General features: G+C 54.4%; 2 protein-coding genes across 7 annotated transcripts in view; both read left to right on the plus strand.

The window, feature by feature from the left end:
* Positions 1-1,190: 1,190 nt before the first annotated feature.
* Positions 1,191-6,689, plus strand: FAM32A (family with sequence similarity 32 member A). The gene is made up of 4 exons (XM_014865882.3): positions 1,191-1,408; positions 1,515-1,656; positions 5,179-5,232; positions 5,532-6,689. Exons 1-4 carry the CDS (start codon positions 1,335-1,337, stop codon positions 5,598-5,600), a joined length of 339 nt encoding a protein of 112 aa, XP_014721368.1. The 5' UTR covers positions 1,191-1,334; the 3' UTR covers positions 5,601-6,689.
* A 2,254-nt stretch (positions 6,690-8,943) lies between these two features.
* AP1M1 (adaptor related protein complex 1 subunit mu 1) overlaps positions 8,944-16,838 on the plus strand; it is a 29,417-nt gene continuing 21,522 nt past the window's right edge. The window contains exons 1-2 of one of the 6 annotated variants that reach the window (XM_014865884.2): positions 8,944-9,229; positions 16,642-16,798. In XM_014865884.2, coding sequence (XP_014721370.1) covers positions 9,188-9,229; positions 16,642-16,798 — 199 coding nt within the window. In that variant the 5' untranslated portion in view covers positions 8,944-9,187. Of the gene's footprint in view, positions 9,341-16,592; positions 16,799-16,838 lie in introns of all 6 variants that reach the window. The other 5 variants (XM_044774504.2, XM_044774496.2, XM_070519323.1 and 2 more) reach the window with 5 other exon arrangements.

The raw sequence follows: 16,838 nt of genomic DNA on the forward strand, positions 1-16,838 counted from the left end.
GTTTAGCCACAGTTCTTTTATTATTTCCACAAGACCAAGAACTATTCTACTCCCTTACCTCACCGCCCTCCCCAAGCCCCCTGGTGGGGGCACCAGCAACAGCTGCTAATGGACAAGAGGGGACAGCAGAAGGCCCCTGCCGCCCCCTGCCCTACTGTATCGTAGGCCCCAGATGAGGCAGAGGGGTACTGTTCTCTCCAAATCAAGTTCTGGACATTCCACCTATTGAACTGAGATGTATTTACTACTTAAAGTGATGACAGTACTGTATATCACACGAAAAAATGAGATAAGAGCCACGAGCCCTGACAGTGTGTTCATCCAGGGCCAGAGGAAGATGATCTACTTGAAAAATATAACTTTTAAAAAGATGGAAGGAAATGAAAACAGAACGGCGTTTTGGTTAAGACAATATTTCTTCTTGTTCAGCAAATTACTCATGATATTGGGAAATAAGTAAAACAACTCTTTGGAGCCCCAAGTGTTAGGGCACCAGTCCATCAGGTTTTTGGGTACTGGTACACCCGACAACAGGAAGACCCTCAAACACATCATGATCAGTGAAAGAATTCCAGCTCAAAAGAGCACGTATGATGATTCCATGTATGAGAAACTTTAAAAAGACAAATCGAATCTACAGTGAGAGAAATCAGATTTGGAGCTGCCTGGGGAGAGGGATGCGGGATCTACTGGGGAAGTGAACAAGGGAACTGCGGGGTGACGGAAGGTTCTAGATCTTATCTTCATCGTGGAGGTGATTACATAGTTGTGTAAATGTGACAATACTCATCGAAGAGTATAATTAAAATAAGTACATTTTACTGTTCATAAAGTATACCTTGATAAGATCGATTTAAAAAAATTTTCTTAAATACCACTGACATATTTCACATAATATTGTCATTTACCAAAAGCTTAAAAACTAACGAGTACTGATTAGGCTTACAGAATTAGGGCGAGTTATCCACTGAACCTTCAAAATATGGCAATAAATGAAAACATCCGAACGCACCCGAAACACTCAAACAGACGTCGGGCTTGGGAAACAGTTTCATCAAGTCGGCTTCACAGCTCTAGCGGGCCCCAAGGTGGGGGAACCGGAAGTCGGCGCCAAAGCCGGAAGTGTGGCAGGGCGGAGGCCGCCAAGGCGCGGGCATGCCTGACTCTCCAGGCCCAGCCCTCAACCCGGAAGTGTGGCCTGGCTCCAACTGCCAAGGGCGCACGCGCACCGCCTAGCTAGGCCAATCAAAACGAAGTGAGGCGGGCGTTCGGGCGGAAGTCGTGGCCCCAAACAGGAAGTGTGGCGGCTTCCCTACGAACTGCGGGCGGGCGCCATGGCGGCCTACGAGCAGGTCCAAAAGGGGCCGCTGAAGCTGAAAGGCGTCGCAGAGCTCGGCGTGACCAAGCGGTGAGTTCCGGGGGTCCGCAGGACCCCGTCTTGTGTCCCCGTAAGCCTCTTCCCGGTATCCCGGGCTCTCGCCCTCTGGCCCGCCTTCACCCCTTCTCCCTCCCAGGAAGAAGAAAAAGAAGGACAAGGACAAGGCGAAGCTCCTAGAAGCGATGGGAACGAGCAAAAAGAACGAGGAGGAGAAGCGGCGCGGCCTGGACAAGCGGACCCCGGCCCAGGCGGCCTTTGAGAAGATGCAGGAGAAACGGGTGAGGCCGGGCTTGGGTCTCCCGGGGTGGATGCCGAGGCGGGGCCCGAGACCCGAAACGGGTTCAGCCCGGACGCTCGAGGAGGGCGGGCGGTCCGAGAGGACCTTAATTCCGGGGATGCTGCGGGAGCGGGCGCAGGAGAGCCCACGGCTGGGGCTGCGAGGACGTCGAAAAGAGGCCGGAGCGGGAGCCCCGGATTTGGATGCCAGCGCTGTCTCTCGTTTGCCCAGTGACACTGGCTGGTGATTCATCTTCTCTCTGTGCTTCAGTTTACTCATCTGTAGGGATCAGGGTAGTGCTCCTCCTAACTGGGATGGGAACTTTGGATGAAGTAATGCAGATAAAGCATTTGGGATTCGGTGTGACATAAAGTCAGTGTGCAGTTGACTTTAGCCGTTGGTGTTAAACGGCCATGTTTCCTGCTGTAAGTCACCACAAAGTCTGTTTCCGTGATGACTTTGTTTGGCAGATTCAAGTAGGTTGTGTTTTAAGGCTCTGATAAGTTATTTCTGTTAATATTAAGTACTTCATAAGTTTGGGCGGTAGGGGATAGGAGAGGTCAGCAAGCAGAGGATGGAGAAGCTCAGCCCGCGGTGCTGGGGAGAGGGAACAGTCAGTCTTGGTCACTGGTTCTCAACTAGGGCCGTTTGTCCCCTACCTCCACCCCCAAGAAGACGTTGGGCAACGTTTGGAGACATTTTTGTCACAACTTGGGGGGCGGGGGGGGGGGCTGCTACTGGCATTAGTGGGTCAAAGCCAGGGATTCTGCTCAACATCCTAGAATGCTGGACACGGCACCCCCCCACAGCAAGGAATGATCTGGTCCACAATGTCAATAGTACCCAGGCTGAGAACTCCTAACCCTGGTCTGAATGGTCTGGTCCAGGAACGTCAGGAAAAGTTAACTTATTGAGTCATACAAAAAAAAGTAAGACTCACCAGGTTTGGCAAAACAGACCTGTTTCCGTTCTGTCTCTATCTCTTGGTGGTGGTGTAACTCTGGGCAGGTTGGCTAACCGCCCACACCTCAGTTTCTCCATCTGTAAAGTGGGGTGAAAGTCCCTACCTCACAGGTTTGTGGTGAGGATTTAACAAGTGAGTGCACTTAAGTCCCTTCCCTGAGGTTATGGTCGGAGGCAGGGCTGGGATGTTACTCCTGGAGCAGTGCAGGGGAAAAGCTAATGCAACGATAAGGTGACTAATAATGGTGGTTCGGAGTAGGGTAGTAGTAGTGGGAACAGTGGAAGGTGCCAGGTTTGGGATAGATTTTGAAGGAACAACAGCAGGATTAGCTGATGGGTTGGGTGTGAGCTGGGAAAGAAGAATCAGGGATGAGCAAGACTTTTGGCGGGAGAAGCTGGGTGAATGAAGGTGCCGTGTACTGAGATGGGAAGAGCGGCAGGTAAAGCAGGTTCTGAAGGGAGGAAGCAAGGCCTTGGTTTTCGAGAAGTTGAGTTGGAGGCGCCTGTTAGAAACCCCAGTAGAGAATCCTTAGGGACAAGGGTGAGATCTGAGTCTGCAGGCTGGAGGAGAGGCCTGGGCCCCAAGTGAACGTTTGGGAATTGCTGTGGGACTGGATGAGATCCTCTGAGGAGGGGCAGAGACAGAGGAGAGGTCTAGGATGAGACCTCCGGTGATTAGTGGGTAGCAGAGAAGAATTTGCAAAGGAGCACAGGAAGGAAGACCACCAGGAGAGTGGGTGTCCTTAGGAGCCAATGGGAGAGAGTGTTTTAAGGAGGAGGGGGTGATCAGCCATGTCATATGCTGCCAAGAGGCCTCATGGGTTGAGCACTGAGAACCCTGCGTTGGCCTCTGGAATGAGGAGGAGAGAGGCTGATTAGAATGGATCCAAGAAAGGGTGGGGAAAGGCAGAGGTGAAGATGAGGAGTGGGAGAAACCGGCCTGTAGCTGAACGGTGGTGGAAGGTCAAAGGGAAATTTTTGTTGTTGGCATTGAAAACTGGAAGTACTAGTAGGTTTTGTTTGACCCAGGAGAGAGAGAGGGGAGGTGGATGAGAGGAATGGGGTGTAGGCAAAGCTAGGTACAATGGGAAAGGCAGATTCCCTCGTGGGCGGGTGCTGGATCTAGTGCAGTGAGCACAAAGGCTGGACAGCTCCTGGCTCCTGGAAACAGGACCCGGCAGTGGGGCCGTGGCCTGGAGGAAGGGGTCTGGGCTTGGCATCTCGAGCTGCATCACCCACCATGCACTCTGGTCCTCATTTTCTCTGTGAAGTGGAGATGGTGCCAGCACCCAAGGCACCCTGTGAACTTGGGGCATGGAGTGGAGAGAGGGAGGGGAGAGCCCAGGTAAGTCCTTGGCATTGGTGGCTCAAGTCAGTGTGGCCTCATGGGGGCTCATGGCAGCAGGAAGAGAGGTGGGTGTGGACAAGGCAGACACTTCAGAGGGAGGTTCAGCCAGGTGTGAGCCAACTGGATGCAGAGGGAGATGAGGCAGCAAAGGAGGAGAGGAGGGCCAGAGAGGAGCGGCCAGGTGGCAGCTGGCGGTACTCATGCTTCTGTGGGTTGACCGGGCTCAGCTGGGTGCTGCTTCTGCTGGCCTTGCTTAGGATCTGCTGCCGTCCGAGGGCAGCTGGGGTGGGGTTGCTCTGGAGTCCATCTGGGCTGCAACGTCCAAGGTGGCTTTGTCATCACATGTCCGGTGCCTTGGTGCTGCTCCAGTGGCCTCTCTCCTCACGAGGCATCTCCTCCTCCAAGTCCTTTTCAGCAAGGTCATCAGGCTTCCTGCGTGGCGGCGAGCTCTAAAAGCACAGAGCAAAAGCTGCCAGGTCTCCTCACTGCTTCACCCCAGCACTGGCACTACATTCTGTTAAGTAAACTGAGTCACGGGGCCAGCCCGGAGTCAGTGTGGCAGAGGACTGCACAAGAGGGTAAACACCAGGCAGTGCGGGGCTGGGGGCACCAGGGTGGGTTGGTCACAGTCACCCAGCTAGTAAGTTTCGAGCCAGGTGTGGCTCTGGGTCTGTCTGGCTCTGCATCCCATGCTCTGAAGTCTTAGCAGGTCCCTTCGGCTGTTGAGAATGCAGGGTGGAGCAGGTCATGGTGGCACAAGATGCATATTCCAGAATCACACTCGTCGAGGACCTTTAGCCCTCCTGGCACTGTGTATGGTCACTTGAACAGCTACTGTGCATCGGGCCCTTTCCCTTCCTCGTCCTTTCTCGAACGCCATCTGGGCCTTTCTTTTTCTGCAAACTGGGAATGCGCACACTTGCCCGGGGAAGCAGGAAGCACACGCACGGCTCCCATCAGTCTGCTCGTGGGTACATGCTCAGTCGGTGCTGGCTCATTTCCTGCCGCTCAGACCGAAGGGCAGCTGACCCAGGTTCCGGGGGCGAAATGTTGTGGCCAGGCCTCCCTGTGCCACCAGCCTGAGTGGAGCTGAGGGAGGGGCGAGGTGCACACCCTGAGACCCCAGCAGGCTGGCTGGGGCTCCCATCTTCCACCCCATGCTGGCCTGGGCTGCACCAGCATGTGACCTCACCTATCTTTCTCTTTCTTTAGCAAATGGAAAGGATCCTGAAGAAAGCGTCCAAAACCCACAAGCAGAGAGTGGAGGTAAGTCCTGTGCCCAGTGGGGAAACTGAGTCATATAGGGGCTCAGAGGCCAGCAGCCTGGCAGAAGGGCCACTGGAGTGTTGGTGGGGAGGAGAGTGTACCCAACCGGAGTGACAGCTCCCCAGGGCTCATTGAAGGGAGAGCCCAGGGTTCAGGAGTCTCTGAGGCCTGGCAGAGTGGCCTTGAGAGGAGGGGGCGCCCTGAGGAGAGAGAGGACGTGGGGAAGTGGGGTGGCAGTGCCACACATCCCTGTGCCCTGCTTGGGGCTGTGCTGACGTGAGCTTTCTCTGCTTTCCCAGGACTTCAACAGACACCTGGATACACTCACGGAGCACTACGACATTCCCAAAGTCAGCTGGACAAAGTAGCTCCCAGCCTGGGGCGTGGAGTGGCATGGGGGGCAGCAGGGCGCCAAGTCGGGGTTATGTTTGGGGCCTTTGGTATTTTTTAGAAACATTCGTTTACACACACCCTTGTGTCCTCTGCTGAGACAGTGCTTTTCCAAGCAGTGTGCCCTAAATCTGGACCTCAATTAAAGTAAGACTGTCCTTTTACTCTGTTTTGGTTTCTCGGTAGGAGATGGATCTTTTTAGTTTGGACTGGAAATTTTTGAGTTTATCCAGAGATAAGGGTGATTTCTGTGTAAGTGCCGTGGAAAAGTGTCTTTGCCCCCGAGTTGCATGTGACTCTCTTTGGCAGCTAGCCAGCTCTCTTTGCCTGGATGAGACCGACTCCAGAGGATGAGGAGTTAATGCCAGCGCGGCCTGCAATGTGCAGCCCCTCGGGGACCCCTGCGTGGGCTGCCCCTACAGGCTCCCTCTAGCTTGGGGCTTATGCTGTTCCATCCAGGGCTGGGGAGGCCACGTGCAGCTTCGTGGCCTTCAGACTGCCTCTTCAGCCACCTGGTGGGGAGACCTCGCAGCCAAGGAAGCAGAACAACTGCCTAAGGATGGAACACGCACCTCGTCCCTTTCTGAGCTGAGCTGGTGGCCAGCATGCAGCCTCTTCCCCACTGTCCCCATTTCAAACATACCTGGTGGGTGTTGCCATGGCAGACGTTACTCACCCAGCATTCTTTGTAATGGAACCCGGACACAGCCTGCCTTGCTGCCCTCAACCGTGGCCTCTAAGCAGCCCCCCGTGTTTATTCGTAACATGGAGCCTATTGGGCATTCCTGGCCTAAGGACACCTCAGGGGTGACAGGATCAGGGCAGAGCCCTGCAAGGACAGGGGTGCAGTCACAGGGGAGGACCCAAGTTCTGTGCTGGAGAGCCAGGAGCTTTGAGGGCCTATGTGTACCTACCAGATGAGGATCAAGCTGCTTATGCAACTGGGAGAACCGTCTGTGCCGACATAGATAGTGAAAGAATAACGGAGTCAGAGGACAGCCAGCTGTTGGGTTTGGGACTGTCATATGTGAACTGCAGAATAAAGCAAAACCAGTTATGAAATAGAAGCCTGAGTGTCTTACTTATAGGCTGTTAGATTCTCACTAGACACGCTGTCTTTTGGATTTATCCCACATGAAGAATATGCGTACTGCAAAACGACTGTTTGCCCTTAGTCTGGAAAAGATTGGATGACGCATTTCCACCTGTGGTTCACAACCCACCTGAGAGAGGTGACATACCCTCTCATTAGCAGTGGCTCCTTAGGGCAGATTCCCCCACTGTCAGGCCTTTGCCATCCCTGAGCAGTGGCCGGGTCCTGCGAGCGTGCTCTGGTGCTGGGAGAGCCTCTGTCAGTACGGTGAAAGATGGACCCTAATTCTCCTTGCCTAACCAACCACTCCAGACCCGAGGGGCTCACAACAGCAGGAGTTCTCTCCCAATTCTGTGGGGTGACACTGCTCAGCTGGATGGGTCTTCTCCATGAGGCATAGTTTAGTTCACTCATATAGCTGCATGGGCTTCCCTGGGGCCAGAAAGTCTGAATGGCATCTCATCCTCCAGAGTCGCTCTCCACATAGCCTGTTTCATTGGCCAACACAAGTCATGTTACCAAACCTAGAGTGTCAGGGAGCTGCACGAGGGCGTGAACACCAGGAGGTGGGGTTTCCTGGGGGCATCACTATTAGAATCTGCCACCGTGGTTTTCAATTTCTGCTGTATGTTGGACTCTCCTGGGAGCATTAGGAACCACTGATGCCACCTGCGGTGGGGTTTAGTCGTTGAGAGTCTTCAGAGCTTCCCAGGTGACCCTAATATGTAGCAAAATTTGAGAAACCCTGGTCTGCCACAATAGGTATGGTCTCCGAGATGATGCGGAGGACAAATCTGGCTTACACCTTAAACATAAATGCCAAGGATGAAATTCAGATGGGACTCGAATTCTCCCACATGCTGAGAAAAGGAAGTTACAAGTAATTTCTGCATAAAGAGTGTTTACTGTGATGGTACTCTTGGCACTTGGGAATCTTTGTTTCCGCGAAAGACTTCTGCAATCTCTTCCTCCCAGCCTCCTTGATACTGTATTAAACATCTAAACAAAATGCCCAGAGCAAGCCCAAAAGGAGATGTTCTGTAATGAGAGAAGTCACCTTTCCTGGGCCGCTCTTCTTTTTGCCTTATAATCTTTGGCATTTACTCAATTTTTCTTCAGTGAGATGTATAGTTTTGTAATTAAAAAAAAATTGTTTTCAGGCTGGCCCCGTGGCCTAGTAGTTAAGTTCAGTGTGCTCCACTTCAGTGGCCTGGGTTCGGTTCCCAGGCACGGACCTACACCACTCGGCAGCAGCCATGCTGTGGTGGCCCACACACAAAATAGACGAGGATTGGCAACAGATGTTAGCTCAGGGTGAATTTTCCTCAGCAAAAAAAAAAGACATGTTTTTCTAAAACGTTGCAATAAATTGTGCAAAGTATGAGGCTGAGTACAATAGGGTTTCTTACCCAACAAATGTCCAAAAGCCTCCCTTGGTTGCTTTGTGCAAGAATGCTTCCAGCCCAGGATGTACTTAGTAGTCTTCAAATATTACAGTTTTCTTCTCGGGATCTTCCTGCACCTACGTCTGTCCTAAGCAGAGGATCTATTGCCATCTTTCAAAACCCCAATGGGAGATGAGAGGGAAAATCAACAGTGAAAGCCAGGCAGCCTGAGTAAATGGTTCTGACACTGCAGGGTTGGGATCCCCACGGCGCTGTAAAGGTTCATTGGGACAGAACGCAGGCATTTCTCCACAGCCCGAGTGTTCATAAAAGGAAATGAGATATTCAATTAATTAATCAGAGGTCACAATGTGCGTTAGCCCCAGTGGCCACTAACTACAGAAATGAAACACGTGCTTTTCGCCTAAGTTCAGTGGAGCGTGGTTTTCAGATCACTCCAGGCAATAAACAGCCACGCTTGTTCACTGACAAAGGGTGACACTGACAGGTGACAGGTAGTGACTGTTGATAAGGCTTGATTACCATTCAGAGTTTGACCTCTTTCCGAGTAACTACCACCTTACCCCCCCCCATTGAGCATTTCACAATGGTGGCTGTATTTGTTTGTTTCCCAGCCTCCCCCACCAACTATGAGTTCCATTGGGCTGAGCCCTAGATGGGTTCCACCACCGGGATCTCCCACCTAACTTGGCCCACAGTGGGGTTTCCAGCTGCCACGGCTTCGTCGCGCAGCGGGGCAACTAGGGGATGCCCGGCTTCAGTCGGCCCGGCCCCGCCCCGCCCCGCCCCGCCCCGCCCCGCCCCTGTGGATCTTACTTCCGTGATGCTTGAGGCGGAAGCGGGAAATTAGAGCACATTGGGAGTACTGCGCCTGCGCTTACTCCGCCCTGCGCCTGCGCACTCCTGACAGCCCCTCCCCGACCGGACCTAACGGTCCGCGCGCGGCTCCTCGGACCGGAAGTGGAGGCGAACTGTCGCGGGGCGCGCGCGGCCTTGCTCAACGCCTGGCGGTTGCCGCCGCCGTCGCCGCCGCCCTCGGCCGCTGCCGAGGTTTCCCGCAGCCGCCATGTCTGCCAGCGCCGTCTACGTGTTGGACCTGAAGGGCAAGGTACGGAGGGCTCCCCACCCTCCCGGTTGCCAGGCACCCGCGGTGGCCGCGCCCCGTGGGGACCCACCCTGTTGCTAGGTAACCGGCCAACGGGACCCACCCTGGCCTTAGGTGAGCAAGCGATCAGCCTCGCCTGAGGGCCCCACCCTGTTGCTAGGTAACTAGGCAGGGTCTTCTGTCCGCTAGCCTGCCGGGTTGCTAGGAAACGCGGTGGGCTGCCGCCGTTGCCAGGTAACCGGCTGCACGACCCCCGCCCCCCGCGCCGTGGGCCGTGGGCTCGGCCCTGGGGGCCCCGGAAGCCCGAGGCGGCGGGGAGGGCGGGCCGCGGCCGGCGTCGGAGCCGTACTCCTCTGGCCCGAGGTGGCGAGGCGTGACGAGGGCAGGGTGCCCTCGGGCCAGTCCCGCCCTCTCCGGGCACCTAGCCTCTGCTCCTCTGGCGATTTCTCTGTGCTGGTCCTTGCAGGGATTTCTTAACTTTCATTGTGACAGTGAGTGACAAGGGTTAGGTGAGGTGGGTGCTGGGAGTGACACTTTACAGAGGGAGCAGGTGAGGCACAGAGAGGCGAGGCAGCCTGCCCAAGGTCACACCCGTCACAGAGAAGTGACAGGTCTAGGAGTGAACCCAGAATCATTTGTTCAGTCAACTGATGTCTGAGGAGCACCTGCTGAACGCCAGGCGGGTTGCTGAGCCTTGGGCCCCTGGGGTGAGCAAATCTGTCAGTCCCTGCCCTTCTGGAGCTCACAGTCTGCGGGGCGATGGCCGCTGATCTCAGAAAGCACAAATAAATGTGACTGGCGGTGGTGGAACAGTGAGGATGTAATAGCGAGAGTCTGCCTCGGCGGGGCGTCAGGGAGGCCTGCCTGGAGGAGTGACACTGATATCAGGGTGAGGGGTGAAGGAGGAGTTGGACATGTCGATGGAAATAATCCTTAACCAACCTGTAAATCAACATTGGGGTGAGTTTATCACAAGCCAGAGAGAGGATTGTAACCTGGGAAGGCCTTAGGAGGCGTTCCATTCTGGAGAAGCTTGGTTCGCAGTGCAGTCTTACATGTTTTTAAACACACCCGGGATCCATTTTCATCAGTTTCAGAGAGGTCTTCAGTCGAAAATAGCAGGTCGGTCGACATGACTGCGTGTCAGGACAGGGACTGTCCGGGCGTACCTGTGGGGCGTTACCGGCGGGGCTAGGAGGGCAAGTGTGCATTCTTATCTTAAGAGAGCACAGTCCTTCCTTTGATGGATAAGCAGATGTATGGTGTATGTTTGATAGGCCATAAGCCAGGCTTGTTAGTTCAAGCCAAATCAGTTCTGAGCTCCAGTAGTTACCCGGTATACGTCAGTATGTGAAAATCTCCTGTCAGACGTGACGAGGACCCAGGTGCCTTTCTCAGGCGGATCTGAGGAAGCTTCTGAGAGGAGCAATCTTGACGCCTTTCGTAAGCGGGCTGTCGCCTTCCCCCAAGTCCGTCGCGGCTGGAAGGCAAGGGAGCGTCTGGCCTCATGCATCTGGAGCAATGAGTACAGGTCCAGCAGTGCGCAACACGCCCAACATGGAGCAGGGAGAGAAATGGGAGTCAGGCCTGGTGGGGCGGGCAGGAGTTAGCTCAGAAGCAGTGGGCAGTGAGGAGGTGAAGTGGCTGCCCCTTCCTGCCCCAGCCCCAGCCCTTTCCCGCAGTCCCCTGAGTGGGTCACCTGCCTTGGATGGCACCCAAAGTCAACATCCAGTGAGGCCCAGTGCAGGCTTCCGTCCCCTGACTTCTTCGAGGCAGGGAAAGACACAGATCAGGTGGGGGGCTTCATGGGCGCAGTGTTCCCTGAGTCCTTGTAGCACCCGCCACCATGTCCCCAGAGGTCCCCAAGGCTGCCTGTCTCTGATCACTTGTTCCTCCTGGGTTCCCAGCACATGCTGAACCCCATGCTGACTTTTCCCACAGTGACTGTGGAGTTAGGGCTGAACTCAAAAACTGGCTCTGCTGCTCAGCTGTGTGACCTCAGGCAAGTGCCTTCTTTCTGAGCCTCACTTTCCTCATTAGTCAGGAGGCTTTTATGGCATTGTTGTGTGAACCCCCTGAGCAGGTACGTGAGAGAGACTCAGCACCACCTATGGCCCACAGTCCACATTAGCCCCCACGGGCCTCAAGGTCTGGCAGGGGAGACGCATAGAAGCAGACGCATGGATCCAAACGGTCGATCTAGTTAGCCACAGGGCCTGGACAATGCCCCAGGTGGTGCAGTTGCCTAAGCTCACTTTCGGCTGGCAGCGGGAGAAGTGTTACGAAAGGCTTACTGGAGGAGGGAGGAGCGGGACCTGGGAACGTGACCAGGTGGCAGTCAGTGGACAAGGAGGCATCGCTGTGGGAATGAGGGGTGCGGGGCAGGGCGCTGGAGCTGGCAAGCTGGGAGTCCTGGTGATGCTGGAGCCTGGAGGACAGCGCCAGGAAGGCCCTGGGTGTTGAGGGTGTCCAGACAGCAGAGAGGGCCAGAGAGGACCACTGTGAGCCCAGGAGGGAGGAGCTGCCCCAAGGGGATGGTGGCCTGGGAGAAGCACCATCAGACCTGCCTTCCGGAAGCTCCCGAGGCAGCCGTGGGCGTCCCTCCTGTCCACAGCGGCTGTCACGCTGTTTATTATTCCTCTCCCCACGGCTCGCCTGTTTTCAAAGTTTCCCTCCTGCACAGAGCACATTTAATCAAAAACAAGGTAATGGGGGCTGGCCCGGTGGCACAGTGGTTACGTTTGGCGCTCTCCATTTCAGTGGCCCAGGTTTGCGGGTTCCAGTCCCAGGCATGGACCTACACAACTTGTCAGCCATGCTGTGTCAGTGACCCACATACAAAATAGAGGAAGAGTGGCATGGATGTTAGCTCAGGGCCAGTCTTCCTCAGCAAAATAAAATAAAAAATAAGGTAATGGCACATCAAGAAATTCACAACTACATGTCTCTGCCAGCTGAGCCCCTGATTACTGAGCAAGCCAGCATGGCTGCATTCCGCTGACAGAAAGCCCTCTGGACACTTGCCCGCCCTCTCTTTCTTGCTTCTCAGCAGCTCCTGCGGCCTCCTGCTCCTTTCTCTGTCTGCTGGCCCCTCCTCCTCCTCGTTCCCCTTGGATGTTGACCCCTCAGGCGCGGTGGAGGTGTGCCTCCCGTGCCATCCGTCTCCCAGGGCAGGCTTTGACCCACGTCAGTGTGCCAGTGGCTTTCAAATTTGAACTGCAGTCCAGAGTATGTATCTGGAGACCCATTGGCCTCCAGGACACCCTGGAGGTCCCGCAGCCACCACAAACTCTCTCCATCTCAGCGGGTGACACCGCCATCCATTCGGCCGCCCACGTTGGAGACCTGGGCACTATTCCTGCCTCCTTTCCCTCCTCCCCCGCACATTCACTCCCAGACATTGACCGAGCACCAGCTGCGGGCCAGGCTCTGTTGTGGGTGCTGGGACCCAACCGTGAACGAGACGCAAGCAGTCACTGTTCTCTGGGAGTGGTAGACTCTGGTAGAAGTGACACAGTAAGTGAGGTTACAGATAAATGTACGATGCAGCGGTGATGTGGGCACTGAAGGTAAAGTGGAGTTAGCGGTAGAGAGGGACGGGATATGATCTCTCAGCCATGGCAAGCAGGAAAGACTTCTTGGAGGAGGTGTTGTCTGAGCTGAGGCTTGAGAACTGAGACGAGCTAGGCCAGGGCATTGTGGGCAGAGGGAACTGCGAGTGCAAAGGCCCTGAGGCAGGAACATGTGTGGACTGCTCAGAGGCCAGCTAGGAGGCCAGGCTGGCTGGAGTGGAGTGAGCCGAGGGAGCAGGGACGTTGGAGGCTTGGAGGGGCTGTGAAGAGCCAGACGGCCGTGGGAACGGACTTGCGGCTTGCTCTCAGCAGCAGGCTTGACAGACAGCAGTTTCAGCAGGGCAGAGACCTGACCTGCCTTCTGTTGAAGAAGATCCTCCCGCTCTTTGTGGAGAGGGAACTGTGGGGTCAAGAGGAACAGCGGGGGTGGGGGAGGTCACTGCAGCGTTGCCTGCCTCCCTCCAGTCTGCCCTAGGTCCTGCCTTAGTCCTCGCATCCGGGCCCTGCAGCCCCAGCTCCAAGGCTGTCCTCACTCCCCTACCCAGCATTCCCACCCCTGGCTCCCGCCACCCTGGTCCCCCGACCCTTCAGGCCTCAGTTTGAAGGTCTCGCCCTGGGGGAGACTCTCAGTTCCCCCCAAGCAAGTGCCCCAGCCTGGGGACCCTGTTTGTCTTGGTCATCTCTGTGTCCCCAGGCCTTGCACAGTGCATGGCACAGGGGCACGCAGTGCATCCTGGGTAAATGAGCGGACTTCTCTGCAGCCCTGGTGAGGGCAAGCAAATGAATTTCTCCTTACCCTTTCCTTTGAGCACTCTAGGGTCCCAGGGGCCCCGTGCCAGCGGCAGCCCCCAGAGTTGTTTGCCTGGGGAAGAAGCTGGGCCTTAGGAAGCCAGGAAGGCAATGTTTATGGAGAAGTGGCCCTGCAGGGAGTGAGAAGTGGGGTGATGAGCCTGGCTCACCTTTGCTCACCATGTGCCCCAGGTGGTGGTACCACTCCTCTGGACGTCATGTCCCCTCAGGGGCCAGTATGGGAGGCAGGATATGCTCCTGACAAGGAGTGTGTGGAGGGCACGTGGGAGTCCTTTGGCCAGGGCCTGGTCCAGGTGCCCACGAGATCACCCCCCGGGTGCTGGGTCCCTGACAGGCCTTCTCAACCTCAGCAGGAAGAGGGCACAGGGACCCTTGCCCACGGGCCATCAAAGCAAAACCAGGAAAGGAAGGTTTTCTGTCTGTCTATTTCTGTCACTGTCTTGTTCTCTTTCTCTCTCTGGCATGAAAAAGCAAAGACACTGTATTTCACGAACCTGCAGCTTCTGAGGCAGGTGCTCTGGGCTCAGTCAGCTCAGCGATGGTGCTCTCAGCGCGTGCTGGGTCCTGCAGCTGGCTGTCCTTACGGCCCGCAGGAGCAGCAGCAGCTCTGGGCAGTGTCTCGACACACAGCCTCGCTGGGCTGCAGAGCCTCTGCCCCCTTTGCTTCCATCAGGGAGCTGTACTGTGCGCGGAACAAACCAGGCTTCCTGAGAGTTCACCCTTACAGCTACCCAGAAAGCCGCGAGCACGCTGTCCATCACCCCTGAGGCGTCCTCACACCCCTTTGTGTCCAGCCTGTCCCCAGGCAGCTGCTGCTGTGTTTTCTGTCACCATTTCCCGAGATTCTACATAAATGGAATTGTGTGGGATGTGCTGGCCGTTGTCTGGTTTCTTCCACTCGGCCAGTGGTCCCAAGATTCCTTCATGTCAGCATGAGCGTCAGGACTCGTTCCTTTCACGGCTGAGGAGTGCTCCATCTGTGGGCGGACACCGTCTGTGTCTCTGCTCACCTGTTGGAGGACATCGGCATTCTCTCCAGCCTGAATCCATTTAAAATAAAGCTGCTGTGGAATCGAAAGCCCAGAAGTAAACATCTGTGGACAGCTAATCTTCGATAAGGGAGCCAAGAACTTACAATGGAGAAAGGAATCTCTTCAATAAATGGTGTTGGGAAAACTGGACAGGCTTAGGCAAAAGAATGAAAGTAGACCACTATCTTACACCAAACATAAAAATTAACTCAAAATGGATTAAAGACTTGAATGTAAGACCTGAAATCATAAAACTCCTGGAAGAAATTATAGGCAGGACACTCTTTGACATCAGTCTTAGCAGCATCTTTTTGAATACCATGTCTACTTGGATAAGGGACAAAGGAAAAAATGAACAAATGGGGCTACATCAGACTAAAAAGCTTCTGCAAGACAAAGGAAACCATCAACAAGGTGAAAAGACAGCCCACCAACTGGGAGAAAATATTTTCAAATCATATAACCAACAAGGGGTTAATTTCCGAAATATATAAAGAACTCACAGAAGTCAACAACAAAAAACAAACAACCCCATCAAAAAATGGGCAGAGGATCTGGACATTTTTCTCAAGAGGATATACAGATGGCCAACAGGCATGTGAAAAGATGTCCAACAACAGTAATCATCGGGGAAATGCAAATCCAAACGACAATGAGAGAGCACCCTACGCCACTCAGAATGCATGTAATTAACAAGACAGAAAACAACAGATGTTGGAGAGGGTGTGGAGAGAACGGAACCTTCATACACCGCTGGTGGGAATGCAAACGCATGCAGCCACTGTGGAAAACAGAATGGAGATTCCTCAAAACATTAAAAATAGAAATACCATGCAACTATCCCAAAGAACATGCAAACAATAATGCATAAAGATCTCCGCCACCCCGTGTTCACGGCAGCACTGTTTACAATAGCCGAGACTTGGAAGCAAAACACAAGCCCATCAACAGATGAATGGATAAAGATGCGGGATATTTATACAATGAAATACTACTCAGCAAGAAAAAAGGACAAAATCATCCCATTCACAACAACGTGGACAGACCTTGAGGGTATTGTGTTAAGCAAAATAAGCCAGACAGAGAAAGACAAACGCCATATGATTTCACTCATGTGGAAGATAGACAAACACGAGGATAAGGAGAACAGAGTAGTGGTTACCAGACAGAAAAGGGGAGGGCAAAAGGGGTAAAGGGGCACATATGTCTGGTGACAGATAAAAACTAGACTATTAGTGGTGAGTACGATGCACTTTACACAGAAACTGATATATAATAACATACACTTGAGATTTACACAATGTGAGAAACTAGTATGACCTCAATAAAATAATTAAAAAATAAATAAGTAAAATAAAATAAAGCTGCTGTGGACATATGTTTCCGTTTCTCTTGGGTAGATACCTAAGAGAGGAATGGCTGAATCATAACCTCAATGGATCTTTCTGGGCACCTGCCACACTTTACCCAGGTGGCTGTTCCATTTTGCGTTCCCACCGGCAGTCAGCGGGGGTCCCGGATGCTGCGCATCCTAACCCACAGGCTGTGAGAGAGAGGAGGAGAAGGGCTCCTCCCCTGTGGGCCACAGGCGGGTTACAGCAGATGTAAACACTCAGCAGCGTCTGCTGAACAGGCGCCCTGACACAGGCAGACGAGCAGGGGGAGTTAGCACAGGAAAGGCTCTGAGAAGGTCTGCAGTGAGAGCCTGTGCGACATTGCTTAACCTGGTGTCCCCCAGGCGATTCAGTGCTGGACTCTTGCCCGTGGCTCCCTCCCACCTTCCCCCTGCAAAGAGCCCCGCTGGCCCCTGTGGAAGTTCACTTTGGGAAATGCTCTCCTTGGGGAATTCCCTGGGAGATGGAGATCAGACGGCCTCGAGTCTACAACCTCTGATGGCCTACTGTGATCAGGGTCCCAGGAGGGAGGGAACTGATAAGTCTGCCCCCGCCCCAGGCTCCCGGCCGTGGGACTCAGTGAAAGCCTCTGCCCTCCACCGGCCCAGGTGCTCATCTGCCGGAACTACCGCGGCGACGTGGACATGTCGGAGGTGGAGCACTTCATGCCCATCCTGATGGAGAAGGAGGAGGAAGGCATGCTGTCGCCCATCCTGGCCCATGGGGGCGTCCGCTTCATGTGGATCAAACACAACAACCTGTACCGTATCCTTTTGCGGGGGAGCTCCCAGGTGGACTCCTGTGT

Source organism: Equus asinus, chromosome 10 (assembly GCF_041296235.1).
Source record: "Equus asinus isolate D_3611 breed Donkey chromosome 10, EquAss-T2T_v2, whole genome shotgun sequence".
NCBI classification, from domain to species: domain Eukaryota; kingdom Metazoa; phylum Chordata; class Mammalia; order Perissodactyla; family Equidae; genus Equus; species Equus asinus.